At 44.6% G+C, this 25,152-nt stretch overlaps 1 protein-coding gene across 2 annotated transcripts in view; it reads left to right on the top strand.

The window, feature by feature from the left end:
• KIFAP3 (kinesin associated protein 3) overlaps positions 1-25,152 on the top strand; it is a 106,343-nt gene that overhangs the window by 49,610 nt on the left and 31,581 nt on the right. For both annotated transcript variants that reach the window (XM_037034951.1, XM_037034952.1), the window contains exons 12-18: positions 1,540-1,648; positions 2,851-2,963; positions 3,358-3,523; positions 4,682-4,807; positions 6,613-6,711; positions 9,374-9,459; positions 21,792-21,981. In XM_037034951.1, the coding sequence (XP_036890846.1) occupies positions 1,540-1,648; positions 2,851-2,963; positions 3,358-3,523; positions 4,682-4,807; positions 6,613-6,711; positions 9,374-9,459; positions 21,792-21,981 (889 nt within the window). The remainder of the gene's footprint in view (positions 1-1,539; positions 1,649-2,850; positions 2,964-3,357; positions 3,524-4,681; positions 4,808-6,612; positions 6,712-9,373; positions 9,460-21,791; positions 21,982-25,152) is intronic.

Here is a 25,152-nt window from a genome sequence, read left to right as displayed (position 1 = left end):
GACCATGTGTCCATCCTTCTTGAATCTTAGAAGTTATCTGGAACTGACAGAGAGAATAACCAAAACCAGGTTTAATAGAATAGTGTCTAACCATTAAATAAATAGTTATTATTCGCTTTCTATATATAAGGCATTGTGTTTTATTCAGGAAGGCATGTTGATCTAAAAAGATACTACCCTGAAAAGAAACCAGAACTTTCTAGGTTATAAATTAAAGTCTATGTGTTGTTAGCAATTTGACTTAGAGAAAAATATCTTGACATACAATACACCCTAAGTTAATTTGCTGATTTGCTGGTAATAGAAGAGCAGCTTCTCGGAACTGTAGCCCGGGTTTGTTCAGTCCTCCTCGGGGACGGCCTCTCTCCCCGCGACATTCCCAACGTCTGCTGAAGGGCGTAGGCGGCCTGCCTTCTCCTTCCTGCTGTTCTGTCTGCTGCTTCTCTGACTCCTTCCCTTTCCCTCCATCGTAAATAAAATTCTCTCCTCCTTTTCTGCCCATGCCCAGAGAGTTGGATCCAGCCTACAGCTTCAGTTATTTATCAGCTGGATGTGACAATTTCTGAAAGTATCCCTCCAGTTCAAACATGTCTTCTAACCCCAGGCCTGCACTTATCACTTGTACTGAATAGGCACTAGACTACTGAAGAGGCCGCTTAAACTCAGTGTATGAAAATCCAAAATCAACGTCTTCTCTTTAAAGTTTTCTCCTACTTTTTGCTCTCTTTTTTTTGGTAAATGTGGGCACCACCATCCCTGTTGGTGCAGAAACGGGGAGCCACCGCCAACCCTCCCTCTCCCGTAACCCCCACACCTGGTCAGCGATGGCACCTGGCACTGGGTCTTCTTCCCCACTGTATCTCCATCCGTCCTCTCCCCTGTGTCCCCACTGCTCTCCCTGGACCGGAGGACCGTCGTCCACCCAGGCGTTCCCTCCACCCTCCTGGTGGGCTTTTCTCAGCCTCTTTCAGTCTGTTTTCTGCACTGGCCAGATCTGTTTGAAACCCGGATCTCCCCGACACGTTCCTTGTTTAGAAGCTTTTAATGGCTTTTCGTTATCTTTAGGATGCAGTCCTAAATCCTCAGCACGTACTTCAGGTCCCTGCATGATCTGGCTTTTGCCATCCTGTCTCTCAGCACTGTTTCCTCCACTCCAGCTGTGCTCCCCTCCTTTTAGGTGTTCAGCAGCACCGTGTTCTCGCCTGCCTGGTAAACTCGACCGCGGTGTTGTCTGTGCTTAGAATGCTCTGCTCCGTCCAACCTCAAATTCCTTAAAATGTGTTGGCTTTATTTAATGTTTGTCTTGTATTCACCACTTTACTTGGAAGTTTGTGCTTAATGCGGAGCATCTAATAGCTCATTAACCATGTGTTAATTTAATTATTCAGTAGTGAGAGGGTGCCACCGCTCCATGTTGAAAATGTAGTTGTGTTACATTATTTCCAACATACAATCTAAGATAACACATTGTGATAAATTACTGATACTGGTGGGTTTGTGCGTGTCTTTGAGTAAAACATTCCTTGTGCTTCTTGCTAGTTAATGAAGATGCTCTTTGAGTGTTCAGACGAGCGGATTGACTTGGAACTGATTTCCTTCTGCATTAATCTTGCTGCGAACAAGAGGAATGTACAACTTATCTGTGAAGGTCAGTGCCTTCGGCCTTCACAGGTGACCTCTGTCACATGGCCATTCGAAATAGATAACAAGGAATTTAGAATTCTGGTATCTGTATCAAGTCTATTGTAAAAGACTTTTTAAAACTATAGCTATAATCTTAGAGGTCAGACAGACTCAGAATATTCTTATGAGTAGAAGACACCCATAACATTTTATTCACCTTATTTGAAATTTGATTTTTAAAAATGTTTTCTAGATGAAATAAAATTTTTTAATTTGAAAAGTCATCTGTGACATGATAGGATAGCACAGTACAAACGTGTTAGGTATTTATTTCTTCCTATGGTGTCCTCGAAAAATTGCCTGTCATGCATCGTGGTATTGTAGAGTCTCCTTGACAGTTTTTTTCTTATTTGAAAAGTACACACGTTTGTTACCAAAAGTAAAAATGAGCAAATGGGAGAAAATTTAACTCTTTACTCTCACTATCCAGAGATAATCATAGGTAAAGTTTTGGTGCCGTACTTCTACATATTTTTAAATTAAAATAGGGGTCTTTTCTCTATGTATTTTGATGTTTTTAAGTTAATAATGTATTGAATGCAATGAATACCGTTCCATGTAGTTAAATGCTTTAATGAAACACAACTGCCCTTAGCAGCAAAATAACCCGTTAAAGCGTTTTCCGGAGTTAGGTCGCTGGTTTAGGTACTGGGTTTGTTGGCACAACTTTCCTGTTACAAACACGGTGCAGAGAGGTTCCTTTCTGCGAGCCGTTCTGTGTTTCCATTTTTACATTCTTGGGATGAGTTCTTAGAAGCCCCGTTTTTGTGGGTCAGTGGGCACTTACATTTTTTTAATTTGTGGCACAGAAGAGCACGTATTGTGTGATTCCCTGCATGTGACGTTCTAGAGCAGGCGAAACTAATCTACGTTTAATGAGAGGGGAGAGGAGGAAGAGGAACCGGAGGAGGAAGGCAGGGCGGCGGTTGTATTTGGGGAATAGGAGTGACTGGGGCGGAGGGGACGGGGGAGTGAGGGGCAGTATTCGGTATCCCCCAAGGGCCCGAATGACACGGGGCAGCAGTTACCAAAGGGAAGCTGTTGGACACTCCGGTGTTATGCATCTTATTGCATGTAAACTGGCTTTTTTGTAAACTACAAACAAAAATGATTCAACTTAAGTGCCCCTTAATTTTATCGGGGGAATCTTTGGTGTTTCTTTCTCAGGAAATGGGCTAAAGATGCTCATGAAGAGGGCTCTGAAGTTCAAGGACCCATTGCTGATGAAAATGATCAGGAACATTTCCCAGCACGACGGACCAACTAAAAACTTGTTTATTGTGAGTCTAGTGTTCTGACCTGCTGCCTGTTGACGTGGCCCGAGGACTGAAGCTTCACTGTAACATTTGGGGTTTAACTTTCACTGAGTCCAATACTAACTCATGGCCCAGGTTGGCTTTGTGTCGTCCACTTCCATGTAGGATTAACTCCTAGAAATTTCAGTCTGGGTTTTAATGTTGTTCTGTTGTGTGACCCCTACCCTTTGCCCTTCCATCCTCACTCCAGCTTTCTTGCCTTAAACCAGTCCACCACAGGCTCCCTCAGCAATCAGCTCAAAATTGTGAAAACTAGAGAACCGTGTTTGCTACTTGTTTTTCCTTCCCTTGGGGTAAATGACTAGAGTGGTTCTTCTGCTGAACTCATACCTTTGAACTGAAATTCTCTTTTACTCAGGATTACGTCGGAGATCTCGCAGCCCAGATCTCCAATGACGAAGAGGAGGAGTTTGTGATTGAGTGTTTGGGAACACTTGCCAATCTGACCATTCCGGACCTAGACTGGGAGTTGGTTCTTAAAGAGTACACGCTGGTTCCGTACCTCAAGGACAAACTAAAACCAGGTCTGTGCTGAGCATCTCGGCGTTATCTAGTCGTCATGTTTTTTCTCTGTGTTGTGGGCAAGGCTGCTAGAGCAGGGTTTTGCAGCCTTGTTCGTTGTCCTGGGTAGCACATCTTCTCCTGCACGTCCAATTCTAGCTCCTCCCTCCCAGAGAGGTGGTCATAGGCCTCCTCTTAGACTTATGGACTCTTTTTTCCTAACAGTACTGGTTGTTTCCTGTTCTGCTTTCTTATGTTTTTCAAATCCTGCCTTTAAAAAATTACCAAGTGCCATCTCCTTCTGAACATGCATATGAGGGGGACCCCCCAAACAACCAAATTATCTTCTGGAAGGCGGGCCCCTTACAGTCCAGGCTTCCCCCCCGCCCCCACCGCCACCACCACGGTGGGCGAATGTTCTAGGAACCATCTGGATTAGTGCACCAGCTGGCGTTGTTGTGAGAGGTTGTGTTTGGCTTTGGTGAATTTTTTTGAAGACTCTTTCAACACGTTTGCCCATTTCCTAGTGGGTGATTTACAGGTGCACCTGCCCACACCTTGCTGAGTCGTCAGCAGTTTTTGACCAAAAACGGCAAGCCCTCAATGCCCCACCCTCTCTATTCACCCAGTCTCGCCCTGAGTGACTTGTTTTGTTTCCCTGGATGAAAAAAGTTCTCAAAGGGAAATGTTTTGCTCATTTGGAAGGTATGAGATAAAACAGCTGAAGCACTAGGAGGAATCAAAATCTAATAGTTCAGAAACTGTTTTGGGCAGGGAAAAATGTCTCAATGGGCGCATTGCATCAAATGGAGAGTACTTTGCAAGTGACTGAAGTTTAAACATCTAAGAATAAGTGCACAAATTTTTATAAATAAATTCCGGGTTTTTTGGGGTCCCCCCTCATATGTTTAAGTAACATACACAGTGTTCTTTAGGGCATTTGAGTGAGTTCTGTAATTTCTGTGTTTAAATTGTTGTTCATTTGTATTTCCAAAGACTTAATTTCTACTTCTCTACTGTCCTCCCTGCCGGCCACAAACTGTCTTCAGTGAACATAGAAATTTGGAAAAAGACAAATCTATAACCCTGTTAAGGCTTTATAAGAACTGATTTCATAGCTTTCAGGATCTTTTTGTTGTGGCGGTGCTTGGTGCAGACTTTCTGGGATTAACCTCTGTCAGGTGCTGCTGAGGATGACCTCGTTTTGGAAGTGGTGATAATGATCGGAACGGTGTCCATGGACGACTCCTGTGCCGCCCTGCTGGCCAAGTCTGGGATCATCCCTGCGCTCATTGAGTTGCTGAATGGTGAGGCCCTACTCTTCTTACTCTGTCTTTGTGCCATATTAACTAACGGCTGTGAACTGAAGTTTTTAAATATAAAATAGGGTCTAGAATCACGAATTGTTACCGTATTACATTAATGTTTTTTTAACAAAGTACATGGTTCTGAAAAGGAGTTAAGTGTGACTCTCACTGGGGTTAGGTGGAGTGCTGTCAGAGTTGGGCACGTTGCTCTGTGGAGTTTGACCTTGATCTAGGGCACTCACTGCTGACGTCTTGCTTTCTGAACCTGAGTACATCACTAGTAAGTCCATGTCTCTGGCCCCAGAGCCCGTATTCTTGTTGCTCTGCCTCACGCCTTTGACATTCCTGGTCCAGTTGTATAAATACAAGCCTATGGGGGTATATGCTTAACCTCTGTAAATTATTCACATGCTCAGCCACTACCAGGTGAGCTAGAAGTTTTCTAACTTGAAAAAAGAAAGAGTGTGCTGTACAGCGATTGGGGGCTAATTTAGATGCTGCCCTCCTCTCGTCAGCCTTGACCCCCTAGTGTTCTGCCATTTCTTCCTCCTGTTGAACTTTGTATTGGATCGCCTATCTTGCGCAAACCCTTTTTTTTTCCAGATTTTATTTATTTATCTTTAGAGGGGAAGGGAAGGAGAGAAGGAGAGAAATACCAATGTATGGTTGCCTCTTGTGGATCCCCTGCTGGGAACTGGCCTGCCACCCAGGCATGTGCCCTGCCTGGGAATCGAACCATGACCCTTCAGTTCACAAGCCTGTGCTCAATCCACTGAGCTACACCAGCCAGGGTGCAAACCCTTTTTTTAATACCTTGGTGTCTAATCAAGAAAGTTTATTTGGAAGTTAATTCTAAGTGTCATACTATCTCCTAGGTCCAGACATAGTGTTGTCCTCAGAACTTTTTGAAATGGAGAGAATGTCCTCTCTCCGTCCACCACCGGTGGCTATTGAGACTGAGAACCTGAGTTTTTGCTTACTTAAATGTTAATCTGATTAGCCACAGTGGCTTCTGGTTGCAGTAATGGCCGTGGAGAGGGGTCTGGGCAGAGTCTTGCCCTCCCCCTTGTAATGCTCTCAGTGGGTTCCCTGTTGTCCACATTGCACACAGGATGTCTGTGAATCTGATGCTGTTCTGTCAGGACTGAGTTTTCCAGGGCCCGATAGTCATCTGCTCAGGACGCCATTAACCAAGTGCCACAGGCCGGGTGGCTGAAACAACAGAAATTTCTGAAGTCTGGGAAGTCCCAGGTCACAGTTATCAGCTCATTTGGTTCCTGGTGAGGAAAATGGAACCAATTTACTTCACAAAGTACAGTTGTTTAAAGAATTCTTACTGTGAACAAGAAAAAACAAAACAAGTGGAAATAGGAGTTGCCGCCTCACATCGGGGACACAGAGTTGATCAGTTTCGCTGTCACTGTTCTCTCCAACCGATCTTGTCCCTCAGTCCTTCGACCTGGTCTTCGGACTTGAGTAATCTTCTTCAAAGAAGATTTCTCAGTTTCTTCTTCAAAATCGTTTTATCTTTGTATTCCAAAATAACTTAACCTACCTAGTTTAACTGCAACCAAATTTACTGAAACTTCTAAAAATATATTAAGAATTTCCTCACTGTTGTCATCATGTAATTTAGGAAAACACCTAAGATATAAATGACATCTACCACCTGTGTATTATAAAGAATTTAAACTAATTGTCTTTTACCTGTCTCCTGGTCATTTTTAGATTTTCTGTCAAGGTTCTTTAAATTTGGTAGATAATCATAGTATTCTTCTCATTCCGAGTTTTCTGTTTCCTTTCAGCTCAGCAAGAAGACGATGAGTTTGTCTGCCAGATAATTTATGTCTTCTACCAGATGGTGTTCCACCAAGCCACGAGAGACGTCATCATTAAGGAAACACGTATCCTCTTCGTGTTTGCAGTACCTAATGACACTCACACAGTCGGAAAAGATGAAACTTTAGTTATTTTTTGCAAACATTCAGATAATGTAGAAAATTTGAAGCTTTGAAATACATTTAGAGGGCAAGCTATATTCATGGAAGCTGTTACCCCCAAATCAGTGTGCAGGTAGAATACATTGGGGGTAATTTTATTAACTTGTCCGGCTGTGATCCCTAAGAAACTGAACAGACAGACATATCGGCACTTTCTTTGTTAACATTAGCTGCACTACCAGAGGTTCCTAGGACTATCCTTCGTTCTCTTCCAATCTTACCTTTTTCACTCTACATGGGGAAAACACCTATTTTCTTGACTTCAACTACCAACTATAGGCAGAGTATTCGATTTTTTCCAAACCTCTTTCTTGAGGGCCAGGCTGACTGCTGCCTGAATGCCCTACACCTGCCCAGAAGGGCCTGGTGTGGTGTTGCCTAAGAAGCACTTGGATCACGTAACCCTGAAGGTAACTTTTCATTACCTTTGCTACTTACTAGCTGCAGGACCTTGGATAAGCTACCCAGCCTGCTTGAGCATACAGTCTTGCATCCATGAAATGGCCATAGTATTATTACCCAGCAGAAGACCTCACCCCAATAGGACTACATGAGCACCAGTGGATTTGAAGTGCTGGAATAGTTCCCGGCACAGAGAGCTGCTCGCTGAGCGGTGGTTCGTCATTATTGCGTCTTAAAGGGCTCTCGGTGTTGCCAGCACCTGCACCCGAGAAACAGCCTCCCTTCTGCAGTCACAGTAACAGTGTCATCCGCCGTCCCGGGACTGCAGGTTTTCGTCTGCTGTGTCTTTTACCACACAGTTCATCACTTACTCTGCAAACGGTTCTCTGGTGCTGAGCGTCTAATACTGCTTTGAGTGTTGAATGTACTCGAGGAGTGAGTCTGTAGTCTGTTGGAGAGTGAGACAGGTAAATTGGAAACACACAAGTGTAATCGGGTGTGACCAGGATGGTAACAGGTGCGCGCAGAGGGCCCCGGAGGATATCTAGCTGCGTCTGGGGGTGTCGCGAGAGGCTGGTGGAGGAAGTGGCGTCTGAGCAGGATTGTTCTGGCGTCCTTTTATTAAATAGTGGTGGTCTGCTTGTTTGTGTACCTGCCCTCCTGTAAATCTGCTTTAGAAACCCACTGTGTAGAAGTCTTCATTGTGAAAGCTTAGCATACGTAGGTCTTCACAACATGACCTTACTTCATTTCCCAAAGCCCCCCTTGAACCTTCCTACGAACGTTTTCTCTTACACCCCACATCTCATCATTCACCAGACGTGACCCCCCTCGTCAGAACTTACCGCCTCCCCAGGTGCCTTGTCCGCCTCAGACGCGTTGCTGTCCTTTCTCCTGACAGTCGCCGCCTCACCAACGCTGCGCCGACGAGCCATCTTTGAGTTGGGCCTTGCTGGTCCTGTGCCTCCCTCCCTCCCAGCAGGAGTGGTAGCTGGTTTGCCCTCTTTAGGAATAATTTCACAGAATGTGGAATTCCACCTTGCCAGTTATTTTCCTCAGCAATTGAAAGGTATTTTTCCACTGTCTTCTGGCCTGAATTGCTGCCAGTGAGAAATCTGTAGTCCACTAATTATTGGTATCTGTCATAAAGTCTGATGACAACTTACTTTTCTTCCCCTTATAAATGACTTGGTCTTTCTGCCAGGAAGACCAAAGGAATGTTTTTCTTTCTTCAAAGCCAAGTCATTTCATTAAAATTTGACATCTTTACCCGTTTTTTTTTTAGGTATGCAAAGGTGCTCTTTCAGTATGTAGTTTTGTCTTTTTGTTTTTTTAATTTCAGGAAGGTTTTCTTGAATTACAGTTCCTAGTATTTGTCCTGTCCTATTGCTTTGGTTGGCTTCTTTGAGATTTATGTTATATTGGATTTTCTTTGCCTATCTTTAATATCTAACTTTTTATCTCCTTTCATTTATTCTTTAATTTAAAAAGTTTTCTTCCTTTTTACCTTCTATTTTAATTAAAATTTTATCTTATTTACTCTTGTGTTATAAATTTAGATTTTACATATCTTAAATTATTTTTTACTTTTATTTTTATAGAATCATTTTATTTACTGAATCATTCTATTTCAGTTTTCTGATTCTGACTTATATGTCCTTTCCTATACTATTGTTTTCTTGAATTCTTTCATCTCTTTTTGAAATATTAGATTGCCGTTTTTACCTTTCATGTGAGAGTGTCTTAGGTTTTCTCTTTCCTTGACCGATTACCCATGGAATTGGACTGTGATTCTTTTCCGTTAATTTTGTGTGGAATTGACTCTCCTGAACTTCCAGCAGGGCCGACAGGTCAGAAGCGTTCACGGCTGCAGACCTCCATCTCCAGTTGTGTTCACATTTTCAGAAGTAACGGGCTTGTACTTTCTAAAATTTACTGGCTGTTCTTCTTACTCATGTTTATCTGTTTTTTCTTCCTCATCCTTGTTCTCGAAACAAATGAAGCAGTAAATGTTTCCGGTCATGTCGTATTAATGATTTCGTTCTAAAACTTGAAGTTAAATTTCAAGTTATCACTTGAATTTAGAGAAATGTGGGGTGTACTTAGGAGGATGGACTAACCTTGATCTCAGGTGTTGTCCGTGTCCTTGACCGCTTTTGTTCAGAGGCCCCCGCATACCTCATCGACCTGATGCATGACAAGAATAATGAGATCCGGAAGGTCTGCGACAACACCCTGGACATCATAGCGGTGAGTAGCGCGTCTCCCCACAGACCATAGTTGTCTTCTCTGGAAGAAGAGGGCATCGCAAATCTGTTTAGAACACGGCATTCAGTGTACATACAAATGTGTCTTTGGTCAAGCTCAGAAAATAGCAGTGATACAAATTCATTTCTTAAACAGCACTAGGACTTTTGGCTCTTATGTATAAGCCTCTCACATAAAGGTTTTGCACACACCGAGAGTTTGGTTTGTCTGCACACCGTCTCACAGTCACTTGTTTTTCAGAGAAATTACCACGTGGGGGTAGGAGGTGACGGTTTCTGCCAGAACTCAACATAGCCAACCTTGCAGTTTGGCCACTAATACTTTTTAATGAATCAAATATTAACTTTTTCAATACTGATAATTTTTGTTATATGCAGGGTGAGGAAACCATGGGTTTGCAGTTGTAATACAAATATAGAATACCATGTTTAATAAATAAAAACACAAGTAAACTGTGTTTTGCATACTCACAACTGTAAACCTACTTCTGCTCCATCCTGTGTGTATACTTATTTTGTAAGTTGCTCTGGGATGGTGAGAGACACAGACATTTTGCTGTTACTCGTGACTTTGGAAGTGTCTAAAGGATGTATCCCTGGAGACATGCAATTGGAAGGACAGCGTGAGTCCCGGGTAGAGACTTGCCCCCCACGCAGACCTTTCTGAGACACTGTGCCACCCACCACGGTCCCCTGCCTGCACTGGGGGGCAGGGTCCGGGTGCGGGGGCCAGGGTGTTCCACTTCCACAGCAGGTGTTCCTGCCGTTTCTCACAGGGCGGGCACTGCTGCACGCAGCCTGCTCGCGCACCTCTTTGAACTGGGTTTACACTTTTCATTTCGGCTCAGCCTGTAAAAAGTGTCTTGCATATAGCCTGTCCAGTAGTTTGCAAAGCTTAACTTAAGTGTTTTAAAAGGATCAGAATAACACTTTAAAGAATCAGTGAACAACTTCAGTGCACATCCTCTCGGCTGACATTCATACTAGCGATCTCATTGTGAGATGAAAGTCACCATCAGGTGCTTTTTAAATGTCAGTTGTCTACATTTTATTTCAGAAATTCATCTTATTTGCTGTCATCGGCTCTTTGGAGTTGACTGATTCTATCATTACTGGTTTAAAGCTAACTGAGTGCACTGCCATTTTAGCCGTGATTTCTGAGTGACGGCAGGGGAACTTTGCTGTTAAAGCCATGCTCCACCGAGATGCTTCATCCGTGCCGGCCCCAGGGCCCGTGGGCGCAGAGCACTCACACTCCCAGAGAGCGAGTCCGTGACCCGCGCGCTCTTCCCCAGCAGCTCCCGGCGCCAGTGCGGTGTATGAAGTGTGTGCCGTAAGGGTGCTGACTACCTCGCCGTGGCAGTGAGGAAGGACAGAGATGTCAGTCTGTCAGGCACCGCCTTTAGCGTGTTTTTAATCGCCCTCTTTTGAGAAAAGGTGGATGCAAGGTAGTGTGTTTAGATTTATGTGTTAGGTGTGTTTGGTTTAGAATGTAAGTTAGTGATAGCTCCAAAAGGCCAACTCATTCTTATTATGACAGTATTTAGTATAAAATATGAACGCACTTATCATAAGATCAAATTTATGTTCCTAATTATTTCTAAACTCTGGGCTCAAGTGTCTCATCTTAAACAGGAGTCACACCCACCCCATGTCTAAGTCTCTTTTCCACATACTATTCTAGTTCTCTCCTTTTGTCTGGAACCAAAGTTCTCAGGAAGTTGTCTGCATGTTACAGGCGACCCTTACACGACGTAGAGGTTAGGGGAACGGAACCCCATCACCACCCCCGTGCCATTGAAAACCCACACGTAACTTCTGACTCAACAACATAATAACTCTAGTCGTCCCTCAGTGTCGACAGGCCTTGGTCCAGGACCCTGGCAGACACCAAAGTCTGCCGAAGCTCAGGTCCCCCTTGTGTGAAATGGCTGGAACGGGGCACTCGGTCGGCTCTCGGAGTCTGCGGGTCCCAGCCGAGACCCGCAGCACTGTTTTGCATCGACTGTGCTTCCTGGTTTCTTCACGCCCCACCCTCTCTTCGACCTGTGCCAGGGCTGGCTCCTGCCTCCCTTGCTGCGCGGGAACGCTGTTCACTGAACTAGTCACCCGACTCCATTCGTTTAAATCCAGTCCGCATTTTTAGTCTTCATTTTACTTTGTTTATACTGCCCTCCTTGAGGGAACTTATAAATCCTGGTCAGAGTTAAAATATAAATCACAAAGAAAACTATTTTAAATGATTACATTCGTAAAAAGCCTTGTGAAGACTTCAAAGGAGAAGGGTCAGCAAAATGAAACTGCTGATGGGCCAGCGTGGCTTCCGGAAATGCTGTCTGCTCACTCAAAGCGGTGTTCTGCAAATCGGGACACATACCTGGAGGCCCACATGTGGGTCACTCGTGTGATTTGGACGTCCTGCGGGGCCACCCCGCTGAGCCACCTCCGTAGCTGCGCCTTTGAGAAGAGAGGCGCCCAGTGCGGCCGACGGAAGGGCACCAGCTCTGGAAACGCCCCGTGTTCTGCTGGGAGAGCGTTTCTTGACCTGTGGCTGCTGCGCCCCTACAAGATCCAAGGCCGGGTTCAGTTTTAGCCTGAGAGCTGGGCACGGCACCAGTGGCAGCACCTTCTCACCAAAACGTTTTTCTGCTCTGTTGGGTCAGGCACTGATCTTCGATTCAGCTTTTGGCCTCTTCGGAGGGGCAGCTTGGTCTCCCAGGCACTGCATCCAGAGTAGTGCGGATTCAAGCCCGCGCACCTGCCGAGCGCCCTCGGGCAGTCCGTTTCCCTTGGTTCAGTGACCCTCCTGAGGAAGGCAGAGTCCTGGAGGGTCGGAGGGGGCATCTGCGAGGCATCCACCACAGGATGGTCACTCGGTGACCCAAAGGCCGACCTAGTTAAGAAGTTTGGGTATAGATCAAACCTCTGGATCAACACTTCCCCTTTTGTTAGCACACGTGATTCTCCATTCGTTTTAACTTTTAAAATGGTGTGGGAAGATCACCTGATCACCGTTTGGGTTTTCACTGCGGAAATTATTTGGCGTATACATATTAGGCAGACATTTACTATTTACAATGTAGGATTATCCTGCAAATGGCTGAGTTTGCACTTTAAAGCTTCAGGTCAGGACAACAGCTGAATGAGGGCAGTTAACCAGAGGCCTTGCGTAGGACGCGCACTGACAGGAGCCGCCTTGCCCAGAGAGCCGGCCTCAGCTGCTCGGTGGCAGTGCACTGCAGCTGCGGGCACTTTCTGGGGTGTGCACCCAAGTTGTCAGTGAACCTCCGACCACGCCTACGCGCCCAGCTCCCTGGGCCTCCTTACTTGGGAGAAATCGGAGGCGTGGGCGTGTCACTCCTCACTGAGCAGAAAGCTGCTCGGTCCCGTGGGACGTGGTTGCCAGCCTTCGGTTCTTTGAGCCCAGACTCCGTTACTGACCCTGACTCAGGGCGCTGTTTGCTTGTCCGGAGTCGTCTTCAGGAGTAAGACGAGAGGACATTGACTTAATTTGAAACGGGAAATTCCGACTAGGCACAGCCAGGATGACGAAAGCCTAGGGCAGGCTGTCAAGGGAGAACGCGAGGTCTCCACCCAGTTACGTCAGCAGTGGCGAAGGAGCCCCCTTTCCACAGCAGCGTGGTAGGAGCCGCCGAGAGCGGACGGGGGCCATCTCCCAAGACTCTTCACCTCTGGGGTGTGATTTGCCAGTATCCCAGCACGACTGTGTCTTATAAAAAACACCGAAAAAGAGAATGGGAATATTTGTAGCTTAATGCAACTTCTCTTTAAGAAAAGAAACTTCTTTTTCACTCAGAACAGCATGGAATAATGCTAAGGAAAATGAGATGCCTTGTGAGCGATAAGGAAACATGGCTTTGCAATACGGTACTTGTCCCCAGAACTCTGGAAATGTCGCATCAGTGGTGATTTGTCTAGTGTGTTTGGGCCCGAGCCTGTGCTGGTGAACTGAAACAGATGTATGGCGGTCGCAACTCTTTGACCTGTGCAGGGTGGCATGTCTGGCGATGCGGTCTCTGTGGCCTCATCAGCAAGTTGTCACCTGTCTGACTGGGCCTTCCATGTATTTTCGGAGGCAGAGGGCAGGGGAGGTTCAGGGAGGAGCAGGGAGGCGGGAAGGGAGGAGCCTAGTAGCTTCTTGATCTTCCCAGGGCAGGCTATGGCCACCGACCATTGCCTTTCTCTTCCAAACCTCAGGAATTTCGAAGGGAAGGACAGACCCCCTATACAGATAGAGCTTCTAAAAAACCAGATAGAGTGTCAGCCTTCAGTGCTTCCTCCTCTTTGTGTGAAGTAGTTGAGAACCACATAAATTCTTCCCCAATTGCCAAGCAGGCCCCCCCCAGCATGACTGGGTTTTCAGACATTTAATACGTGTTTATAAAGCATGCCTGTTCCACAGACTGTGTTCCAGACACTGAGAATACCAAACTCCACAACACAAAGTGCCTAGAGTGTGCAGGTTCCCAGTCCGGACCCTAGAGGACACCAGGATCCCGCCATCCAGACGTGAGCTGGCCTTGCGGGAGCAGTGCCACTGCGTGGCCCTGGCCACGCCTGTCCCGTACCAATGGCACACTGCAGCTACGGGATGTGTCCCCAGACAGGAAGGTACCGAGTTCCCTGGTGAAGGTTGCTGCCTGTTTTCTGTCTGGCCAGCCACAGGCCCACGTGGTCTGGTACTTACACAGCTTACGTCACTGACATTTCTGATGGCGGCCCTGTCTCTTTTAGGAACTCTATGGTCACGGCAGATCGTGTGCGTTTCAGCCATCTGGCGTTAATAGCTGGCTCCAGTGTTTTAAGCTTGGGAAACAAGTTGGTGTCTTCGTTCCAGAATAAACAAAATCGTATTCGATAAGGCTGGTGCATTGAAATGAGAAACCCATGTAGGTTTACATGTAGCCTCTCGGACATCAGTTGTTAGGATCTCCACAGACGTCATCAGCCCACGTCAGACAAAAGTGCCGAGTTTATTAATGGTTCTGCCGGCAAGGAAGAGCACTTTAAAAAGGGCTCCTGCGTCTTTCAAAGAGAAGGTATGGGAGAGATTTCATAGGGGTTAGGGTTGGTGTTAGTATTAAAAGTGAGGTTATTTCAGGACAGGCTTTCAAAAGCAGGAGTGGCTAGGAACTGGGTGAGATGGGGAGACAGTGGTCACTTCCAGTTGACTTGCAGGTTGGGTGTGGTGGGCACAGAGCAGAGATTTCTAAGTTGTTGACAGAACTCTAAGGTGTTCTTTCTCGAATAGGTGGAGTTGGTTCTTTCTTGTTTTATAATCTTGGTAAATTTTCATGTCTCAGATTTGTAAATTTGATTTTTGTGTTGCAGTTACATCCAGTCAAGTTGGGCTTAGTGAGATAAGCTTGCCTCGCCCTCTTTTACATTGCGTAAACCTGAAAGGAGACGTTTAGGAGATTTTTGCAGCTTTTTAGAACTTAGGCATACATGTGGGCACGCATATACTCACCCACAGCCCAGGTCCTCAGATAACATTATTCTGTTCAAAGTCACTTCTTTTTAACGCTGAGGAGATGCCCTAGGGTCTTAGCTGTCATTTCTGTTAATTAGCCCACAGTACAGTTGGTTTAGTGTGTCGTTGTGCTTAAAGTCACAGAACACGTAGACGGCGCTTGGTGAGGACCTGCTGTGTATTGTGTGTGTTGACGTGTGTGTGTCCCTAACCATCCTGTGCATCTACATTGTTTTTTTTTCAGTTGGCAACATTTAAAAGAACTCAGTGTAGAATGAAAGATAAAGCTCATGACTTTTGCTGAACTAGTTGTATCTGACTTTGCAGCATGACTGGGCGGGATAATGTAAGTGAGAGTACACAGATGAGCCCCTTTGGCGCTTTAAACAGAGATTGAGAGAGAACTCTGAGGTCTGGTTAGAAAACGTCATAGTCAAGTCCCAAGGGCAACGACACCTGGAAGAGCACTCCTGCACAGTAGGGAGGGTGAGCAGGAGAGTCAGCGTCTCGTTACAGCGGTTTGGTGACCTGCCTCTCAGGAGGCGCATTGTGTGCCTGTCACGGGGAGGAGTGATTTCTCAGATATAAAAGGCATCTTTTTAGCAGCCACTCACTGAACCACAATGGACAACCAACTTGCTCTAGGCCTGCTTTAATTTAGGGCGGGGAGTTGTACTAAATAAACCGTATCACAGCCTCACTTAGGGGCTGCCCCACTAAAGGAGAGAGGGAAGTCTGCTTTCCGTCACTGGCTTTGGAACACAAAGCAGAACTGTGTAGCGCGATGTTGCCCTGTACTGTGTTCATCACATACAAGGTGTGGCGGCAGCCAGTGACAGAGGGCTTCCCTGAGAGGGAGCAGGCTCTGGTAACAGGCTGGCCAAGACTTCGCACTGTCTCAGCAGTGAAGTGGTGAACAAAGTGATGGAGAACTTCAAAAAGGACGGCGCACCCCGTATAAAAGCAAGCCGTAAGGTTTTCGTGATCCTTTACAATCTATGGAAACTGAGTGCGTAAGAGCATACTACCAGGATCTGAGAAGAGAGAAGAGGGGGAAAAGAGACACCTTGCGGTGTAAGACAAACTCCAGTCTCAAAGGCTGTCAGGATGTGCTCCTTGGGAAAAGAGGCATTTCAAAAAGGAGGAAAGACCAGCTGTATCCCCAGAGCATTTCCACAACCATCTGATAGGTTTTTATGGTGTGGCCTGGCAGCGCCATCCCTCAGTGTCCTTGGTCCCTTCCTGCGGTGAGCAGTGGGGGTGGCAGGCGGAGCGGGGAGTGGGGCACACAGGTTTCGGGAATAGATTTAATTGATACGTGCTGAATTTATTAAATTTTTGACACTGGGTATTCATTTAGAGTTGCTGTTTAACTTTTTAAAATAAACTTATACTGCCAGTATTCTTCAGTGTGGGGGGGATAATTGTTTCAACAACTTTATGAAGTAATGGTATTAATTATGGGCTTTGATTTATAGAATGTTAGGACTTGGGTCAATCTTAGATTTGTTTCATTTTAGAAATGAAGAACCAGAGACGATAGATACCAACATACCTTTAAAAGGTCACATACTTCTCTTCATATCAGAGCTAGAACCAGAACTTAGGTCTCCTAGCTCCTAACCCAATGTTCTTTGCATTATGCCCCGCCGTATGTATTATAACTTACGTAGATTCAGACTCAGGCAGGAGAGGCCATGGTGCTGCCAGTACTGTTAACCTCTGCTCACTGGAGAGGTACAGTGCAGGTCACTGAGGCCCGGGAGCCCAGAGTGCTGGCCGTGGGGTGGGGTAAAGTCTCGTCTATTTTGCTGGAGTGGAAAAGAGATAAACAAAACGTGTGTGTGTGTGAGAGAGAGAGAGAGAGAGAGACAGAGAGCAAGACAGACACGCATGCAGGCAGAGAGACCAGGGCTGGGGAGGAATTGCAAATGTAAGGTTTTGTGACCAGGAAATGTTTTATTTTGTCTTGGGAAAGTATGTATTGATTTTATCTGTTTTCAGATTGTCTTACATTTTTAGTGTGAAAATGACCTTTCTTTTCTAAGAACGGTAATAGTAGGTGGCGGATGCTTCGAGTTTACTGTCGATGCCCCGACATTTGCTTTGAAGCGCTTTCTCGAAGCCTAAAACCCTTGGACCCACAGCCCCCATCTAGGAACAACGAGGGCCGAATGGAAGTTCAGTGGCCATCAGCTAAAACATTTGATTTCTAAGAAGTCTGGAACACAAAAATCAGTGTTCCAGAAACAAAGATCAAAACTCTAACCACTGTTTACTACTAAGGAAAAGGAGAAATGAGTGATTTAAATATAGTTTATGTTCCTCATAAAAAAAAAAACGTGTTTCGTTCCAGCATGCTGTGTTTGCTACACATTCGAATACCTGAGGCCACGTCATCACAGACTAGAGCAAAGACTAGACTAGAGCACCTTTCTGGCCCAAGTGCAATATCTTAATAATGTTTGACATTTATCCTCTAAATTTAAACTGTATATATGTTTAAGTATTTCCCAAAGTTATCTGTTAATACTGCAATTGAAGTCATTGCAAACAGGTTCTTTTTTATTGTGGTTCTCTCTATGGGTCTTTTTTCCATAGTTTTCAGCTTTCAGTGGTTTTATAACATAAAACTCCAAGTCTTTTTAAAAACTCGCGTTCTTACTGCTGGAGACTTGCAGGTCATGATGCTGCTCTGTCACTTTGCTGTTGGCTGTGGTCTATGACCAGAGCCACACGTGCCCGTTAAATCTCAAGGCCCTACCCCAGGAATGCTCCACTTGTCGTCGTAGCGGCTTTGTCGTAGGGTGGATCTCTGATCATCGTTGGATACTTTGCAAAACATGATTTTCTATACTGTCATCGGGGGTGTCCAACCTTTCCGTGTCTCTGGGCCACACTGGAAGAAGAGTTGTCTTGGGCCATATGTTAAATACACTATGACACATAATCACAAAATCTCATAATGTGTTAAGTAAATTAGCGACTTTGTGCTGGGCCACATTCACAGCCATCCTGGGCTGTGCGCGGATGTCCATCCCGCAGGCCGCAGGTCGGACACCCCTGCGTCATTATGCAGCTTGGTCTAGGGCAACACGCCCTGTGTCATGTTTCCTGAACGGGAGCTGCGTTTTCTGTTTGCTTCATTTTTTTCTGAAAAACTAGAGACAACCATGTTGTTTTCATTGTGCTTCCCTGTAAATGGTAGCGCACATGTGAACCATCGCTAGTCACAGAGAATCGGGCCTATGGTTTTGTAGTACAGAAATATTTAAAATTGAAATAAAATTGTTTGTAATAAGGAAAATGACAGTACAATCTATAGCATTGCTACTATAACTTTTTGGCCTTATACTGTTAAGAGATGCCTTGGTTCTGTGGGTTTATTTGGTCCTAAACTGATGCAAGAGAGAAGATGAAACTAGAAAGGAGTTCAGATGGGCAGGGGGCTGGTCTTAGCGCACTTGGCCCGAGCTCTGTGCCCAGGACACTAAGGCCGGCTTTGGTGTCAGAGTCCGCCATGGATGCTCGTGGCCTCAGTTGGTTCCTGTGTTTGGATCCCTCAAACAGCGTGTGGGTAATCGCTCTTTAAAAGTGCAGGCATGCACGTTAACAAGAACATGGCTGTAAGTTCAAAGGTGGTAAGGAGGCTTAATGAGAAAGGCTATTTGTGAAGAAAACAGCATCCTTGTTACAGATCTCTATGTTTATTAAATCTATTTTTTAATTTGTTTATTTTCAGAGAGGAGAATGGAAGGAGAAAGAGGGAGAGCAGTGGTAAAGTACGATAGGAAGCCCTGGCTGGTGTAGCTCAGTGGATTGAGCACGGGCTGCGAACCAATGGGTGGCCGGTTCAATTCCCAGTCCGGGCACATGCCTGGGTTGCAGGCCAGGTCCACAGTGGGGGACGTGTGAGAAATATCAACCACATAATGATGTTTTTCTCCCTCTCATTCTGCTTCCCATCCCCTCTCTCTAAAATAAATAAATAAAGCCTTTTAAAAAAGAAAAAAAAAGTAGGATAGGAAAGTCTTACGAGAAGGGTGTGAGGTGATAGCTCCTAGAGTAATCAGAAGTGTTTCTCTTTGAGCAGAGCATTACTTACTAGGCTAAAGACATTGTACGGCCGTGTGGTTTGAGGATCTACTTTTTCAGTCACATCCGCCTCCGAGACATTTCACGGTTATTAGTGAAGAGGCAAACCCTGTATTTTATGTGCTTTGGGCACTCGATTGGTTTTAGCTCTTATTCTTACACTAGGAAATAATATGCTTTAACTTAAATTGTAATAAAACAATCAAATCATATGTTTTTCTGTCATCTTCCTTGAATACTTCTTCATTCAGATAATCATATTTAAAATTTTTCTGTCAATATGAAAAGTTAGTTTTATACCTCTTGCCACACGAATTAAGCTAGCATTCATAAAAGAAACAGTGCCACTTCAATTGGTTCTAGTAGTTAGTGTACATTTAATAGGATTTCTGGTATTATAAGGCATATTCTGGGGGTTTGGGTGACTTATAACTAACATCTCTTAGGGAAAAAAGCCAGTTAGTATGGAGAATTACGTGTCTAAAATAACACTTTTCTTTTTGTTTATTTATGCATTGAATTCTTTACCATTGTGGATACAGTAAGTTCCTCCTCTTCTTCTTCTGTAAATGTGTGTGATTGTTCTTAAACCATTGGCCACCTCTAACACGCCAGCAAAGTTTTTGCGGCTGACTTGGGGCACATGCAGTGTGCACATATGGGACCAGAAATGGGCTGTGCTTCTGAAGTCAAATGCTTTAAAGAGGTTCCAGCTTAACACGTAGCATTTAGACTAAATTATTTTGAAGCTAAACACTTTGCTCATGTTGCACAATTAGCACCACTTGGTATTTTATTCAATTTTGGAAACCCAAAGTGATCCACTAGAATCTGTGGCCAGCGAAACTTTTTGTGACATCTCTGGGCTATTATTTTTTTTACTCCCTTTCCCCCAGCACCTTCCCATGTGTGGCCAGGTCAGCGAGAACATGATTGAGAATACAATGCGTGATACGCTTCCGAGGCCAGAAGTTACTTCCTCCCATATCGATGGTTGGTCAGCAGTTGGACCCCTTCATAGAGTCTTAGAGCTGCAGGTTGACCTTGGGGGTCCCTTGTTGTACACATTCACTGGAGAACCCTCTCCTCAGTGACCCTGCTAAGTGTTCATTCATTCTCTGTTAAGTGCCTTTTCCACGTTGCTGCCCAAGGTCACTTCCGTGTTCTAGGCTGCTGCTTCTCATTTGTAAAGTGGCAGTAATCACAGCACCTGATTTAGAGAGCTGTTACTTCAATCCACTAACAGTGATGGCTAACACCGAGTGTTTTCAGTACAGGTTCATAGGTCTTCTGAATGCTTTATCTGTATTTTTTCATTTTATTAGAGCAGTTTGTGTATGATCAATGACTGAATGATTGTTTAAATTGTCATATCTAATCACTGTAACTTTTCCAGCATGACATGGCATTTGGATTAGGATTTGCTGTTTATTTATAAATTGTCAATTTCAAATATAAGTTAGCATTGAAAATATGACTTAGAGTAAAAAGTCTCCACCAGTACTTTAAATATTGAAATTATAACAGTTGAATTAATGACTGTTTATTATTTTTAAAGTAAAATGCAATAATTGATGTTTATTACAGCTTTACTTTTATATAATTTAATTTTAAATAATTACATTAAGAAATTGACAACTCAAAGGAATGTTGACAGATAACTATTAGAAAGAAGGAAAACTTAATAATTCAATGGCAAAATTGCCATTAGCAGTACCGTAGCCCCAAAATATTGCCTACCTCCCCCAGTGTCAGTTGAGCCTCAGTTTGGGTAAAGGTTGCTCATATTTGACCAAAATGTGTATTTGGTCCGTCTCTCAATTACCGTGACCCAGCTGACTGTTGGAGGACAGTGCTCACAGCTGCCCCCACTGCCTCCTCTCCACGGAACTGTGCACAAAGGTGGCAAAGCCCGGACAGAGGACTTTAACCCTGCGAGCCCTAGGGTTAGGATAAGAAGTGCCCCAAGCCTTTCTTCGTCTGTGCTATCAGTGGCGCAGTCCGTTCATCGGTGGGTGCGAGCATCAGTCAGAAGTAGCCGTAGCCTGTGGGAGAAGTAGGAAGCTGGACAGGTTCAGCCGTGTGTGCTCATCACTCGCCCTCTGTCCTTCCGAGCCATTCGCCAAGCACGCTCTCTGTGAACAGGTTCCACCGATGCAGCAGCGAACAAGCCACAGTCTTGCTTCTTAGGAGTTCATGGCTGAGGCAGGAGATAGACGTATAAAGACGTAATTATGAAAAAAGAAGACAAATGTTGTTATTTTGGTTTCTGTAGTAGCTGTTTCAGTAGTTAGAAGTACTTTGTTAGTGCTTTTCCCCCTACTGAAAAGTGTTATCTGAACAAAAAGAGCAAAAGATGTCATCTAAATGCTTAGCCACCTGCCATCAGTGCTGTGAATAACTACAGCCACAAAACCGTGTGGAAGGTGAATGCTGATTGCTAACCTCAACTCTAGCAAGAAAGAATTTGTGAAATTTAAAGTTTTCCAGATTTTGCCACTGCCTTTAGCAATTGGTAAGCCAAATAGAGGTGTCTTTAATATATGTATTTAGTTGATTTTCATTGACTATTGTATAAAATCATTCTGAACAGGTAATTTTAATGTTTCCTTGGACCCAAGTGATGGTCCCCCAGATTCTCACGAGATAAAAGTACGGTTTTCTGAGCGCCGAGGGCGTTCGTTCCTGAGCGCACCTAGTGATAGTTGACGCTTTGTTTTCAACAGGAGTACGATGAAGAATGGGCCAAGAAAATTCAGAGTGAGAAGTTCCGCTGGCACAACTCCCAGTGGCTGGAGATGGTGGAGAGCCGCCAGATGGACGAGAGTGAGCAGTACGTGTACGGTGATGACCGGATCGAGCCCTACATCCACGAAGGAGACATTCTCGAGAGACCCGACCTTTTCTACAACTCAGGTGAGCGGGTGACCAGCGGCCTGCCTGCCAAATATAGGGGTTTTGGTCTGCCAGCCTTGCTCCCTCCTTCCCAGGCTCTGTTCGCGCTTGCAGTGCGTAACTGTCTCCTGCTAATGACTTCAGACGTAATGTCGGTACACGCCAAGTAAACCTATTAACTCACTGTTGTTTTTTTCCAAGTGAGTCTTTGATGTAATCTCCATAAAAAAGGTGGTGGCCAGGAAAATGAATTGCTCTCAGTGTATTACATTCTAGAATATATAACTTAAAATGACATCTTCAGGATTTCAGATTTCTGTTTAAAAATGGAATGTTTATTTTTCTTTATTCATTTCAGTGTATAACTCGCTAATTTCTGGGGGTTTTCCTTGTGTTTCGTGTGAACAGTCTAATACGGCTGCGGTGTCGCTCTGGTTTCAGAGCGGTGAGCTCCGTGGGTAACTCTCTTTGGTTGGGATGATGCCCGCACTGTACAGCAGTGGTTTTCCTTCTGCTAGCGCTTCCGAGGTAGAATTTAATTTCCACGTAAATCCCACACGTATTATGACCTTGTTGATTCTGCCACACTGCCATTTTCCCTGGATGAGTTTGGCACAAAGATTTTGCATGTTTTTGCTGTTAATGTGTTTTGCAGTTGCCAGCATTGCCATTACTGCATGGAAGTCGTTTAGTGTGGGAGTGGAAGGAGAGGATTTCGAAGTAAGATCTGCGGCAGGTTGGAAATAGCATGAAAGCGCTTCTGTCCACCTCGTGGCTCACTGTTTCCTGCCGTGTGCTGCTGCGTGTATTTCCATAGGTGTGTGTTGTGCACATTGTCCAAACACACTGCACTGTTTCTTATGTTCGATATTTGAATCCTGGAAAATGGATGCTTTAGTTTAGAAATTAAAGAGATTTCTTCCTAACTGAACTTTACAGTAGTTATGAAATACTGCTCTGTGTTTCAAACCAGATGGGATAGCTCATTAATTGCAACCAACCAGAATTGCCCAGCTCAGTAATGGCAAGCAGCTGTCCCCTACGCATGCAGATACTCGTGCAGTAAGACGGTGTAAAATGTATGTGATATGAATTTCTTGTTAATAGAAATCAGAATTTCTTGGAATCGGGTTTCTTGCTTTGAAGGGTGATAGCGCTTGTTCAGTGTGAATCAGTTACGGTTTTCAAAACGGAATCAAGCTTTTAACCATCACAGTATTCCACCTTGTTGTTTTAAGACAATTAGAATTTTAGAACAAATTTTTAAACAGTTAAAGCACATTTCCAAAATGAATTTATTTTTATTGACCTCTTAAGTGAAAATAATATTTTTGTGTAAGATATTTTATATTTAAAGTGTACAACTTAGACTTTTGTGAGAAATCCAAATTAAACATATTTTTATATATCAAAATTGCAGAACAGCCAATGCTTTGCAAAAATAAATAAAAGCAAGCATTTGAAGAGTGAAATATTATCACTGCACAGACTCCTGGTGGTTTTTGTACCTGCGGCCCAATGATGTGGGGGACATTCCACAGCGGGGACCACCTGGCCGTGCGTTTAAAGACACACTTCTCATACCAAGCCGTCTATTTTGCCAGTCAGTTAGTATTTTACCTCGTTTGTTGTCCATGAATACAGCTCCTCTACCAGATGAATCTCCGTGGCACCTCCTGGTGTGTGTCACAGAAACCCAGTTAACACCGGCCTCATCCTCGCTGTGTGCAGTTGTGTCTTCAGGAACTTCAGAGAGACTTGCAATACTGCCGGTTCGAACGCTTGGGCCCTCTTACCTGAGTTGCCCAGTCTCCACGAAACTGCAGGCAGCTTCCAACGAAAGCAGGTTTAGGAGTGTTTTAGCCAGAGGTTAGGCTAAGTGGCCCCTGGTTCCCTGGGCCTTATCTTTTACTCAAGTGCAGTATCGTCTGCTACTTTCTGGTCATTAGAATTGCCTTCTGTGTTTTCAAACTGTATTTGTGAAAATGTGTCTTTCTCTCCTGTTATTTATTTTTGAAAGGATCTTAGTGTTGTCATTTGGAATAGGAATCTAGCATTTCCTTTAGTTACAGTATATTTTCCTTAGACTCTAAAATTATGATCATTGTAATCACAGATTGACCTTTTTTGTTGTGAAAATCACACTGCTGTGTTAGCACACTTACCGCAGGGAGAAGCAAATTGCGATTTACGCCAAAGCTGCACTGTTGCCGCACGTTTCTGAGTGATGGCGTACGTGGACACCGTTCTTCATCAGTGTGCTGGATCTTATTCTTAGTGTTTGACATGTAAATGTACTGCTTAATATGAAGCTTAAAATGGCTGTTTTCTGTCTCAGGAAACTGTAGTTTTCATTCATGTGCGTGTTTCTCTGGTGTGTTTTATCAGAGACAGCCGGAGGAGTGACGATGCATCTGTTTCAGTCCCCTCTCTCATTTCTTCGTTGTTGACGTCCGTTTCTCTCTCACGGCCACAGCATCACTGTCAGCTTCAGCACCAAAGAGCCCCATGGCACGGTTTCATTTGCCTTTAAAAAATAACATTTCTTTCAGAACAATATATAAAAAGATAATGTTTTTGTAACTGTTACTTTCGCTCACAATGTGTATAAGCGAGGCTCTGAGCGGACTTCCAGGAGTCAGAAGGCTGATACATCAGCTCTGCTGATGGCGACTGGCCTTGCATTTCACCCTCCCCCCATACGTCCTCCTTTGGTTCGGACGCGTGTTTGCCGTCACTGCTGGGAACTCCTCAGGAAGGTGTGTTGGCGACAGCCACAGAGAGAAGGCTCCCTGTAATTCAGTAACCGCCGTGCGTGTGATGCCCTGCAGCCTACGGAGGCCTCTGGGGATATCATGTGACTTTTGTTGGTTCCCTGGTCGTTTGGATGGGACGTGAGACTCTGCTCCCTGTGAAGCAGTGAGGTTAGGGCGGGAGCCTGAGAGGGGCACTTCTGGGCTTACCGGGAGTTTGTGATCAGGGATGTGTGGTTCCTCTTTCGTATTTCCACAAACACTACTTTTGGGTGCAGAATGCTGAGAAACGGGTAGTTCTGAAGAAGTTGAGGTCCTTGAATGGAGGGTTGATTAAGGTATAACTTAACTTTATAGAATTGTAAATAAAGTCTAGTGAAGAAAGATTGCTCATCTGTTCAAGTTGCCTAAATTTTGCCAAGCCATTGAGGGCATGGTG

This window comes from Sturnira hondurensis, unplaced genomic scaffold (genome assembly GCF_014824575.4).
Source record: "Sturnira hondurensis isolate 20B ecotype Veracruz unplaced genomic scaffold, ASM1482457v3 Scaffold0022215, whole genome shotgun sequence".
Taxonomy (NCBI): Eukaryota; Metazoa; Chordata; class Mammalia; order Chiroptera; family Phyllostomidae; genus Sturnira; species Sturnira hondurensis.
Note: the sequence above shows the minus strand (reverse complement) of the source record. Positions and strands in the feature narration are given on the sequence as shown.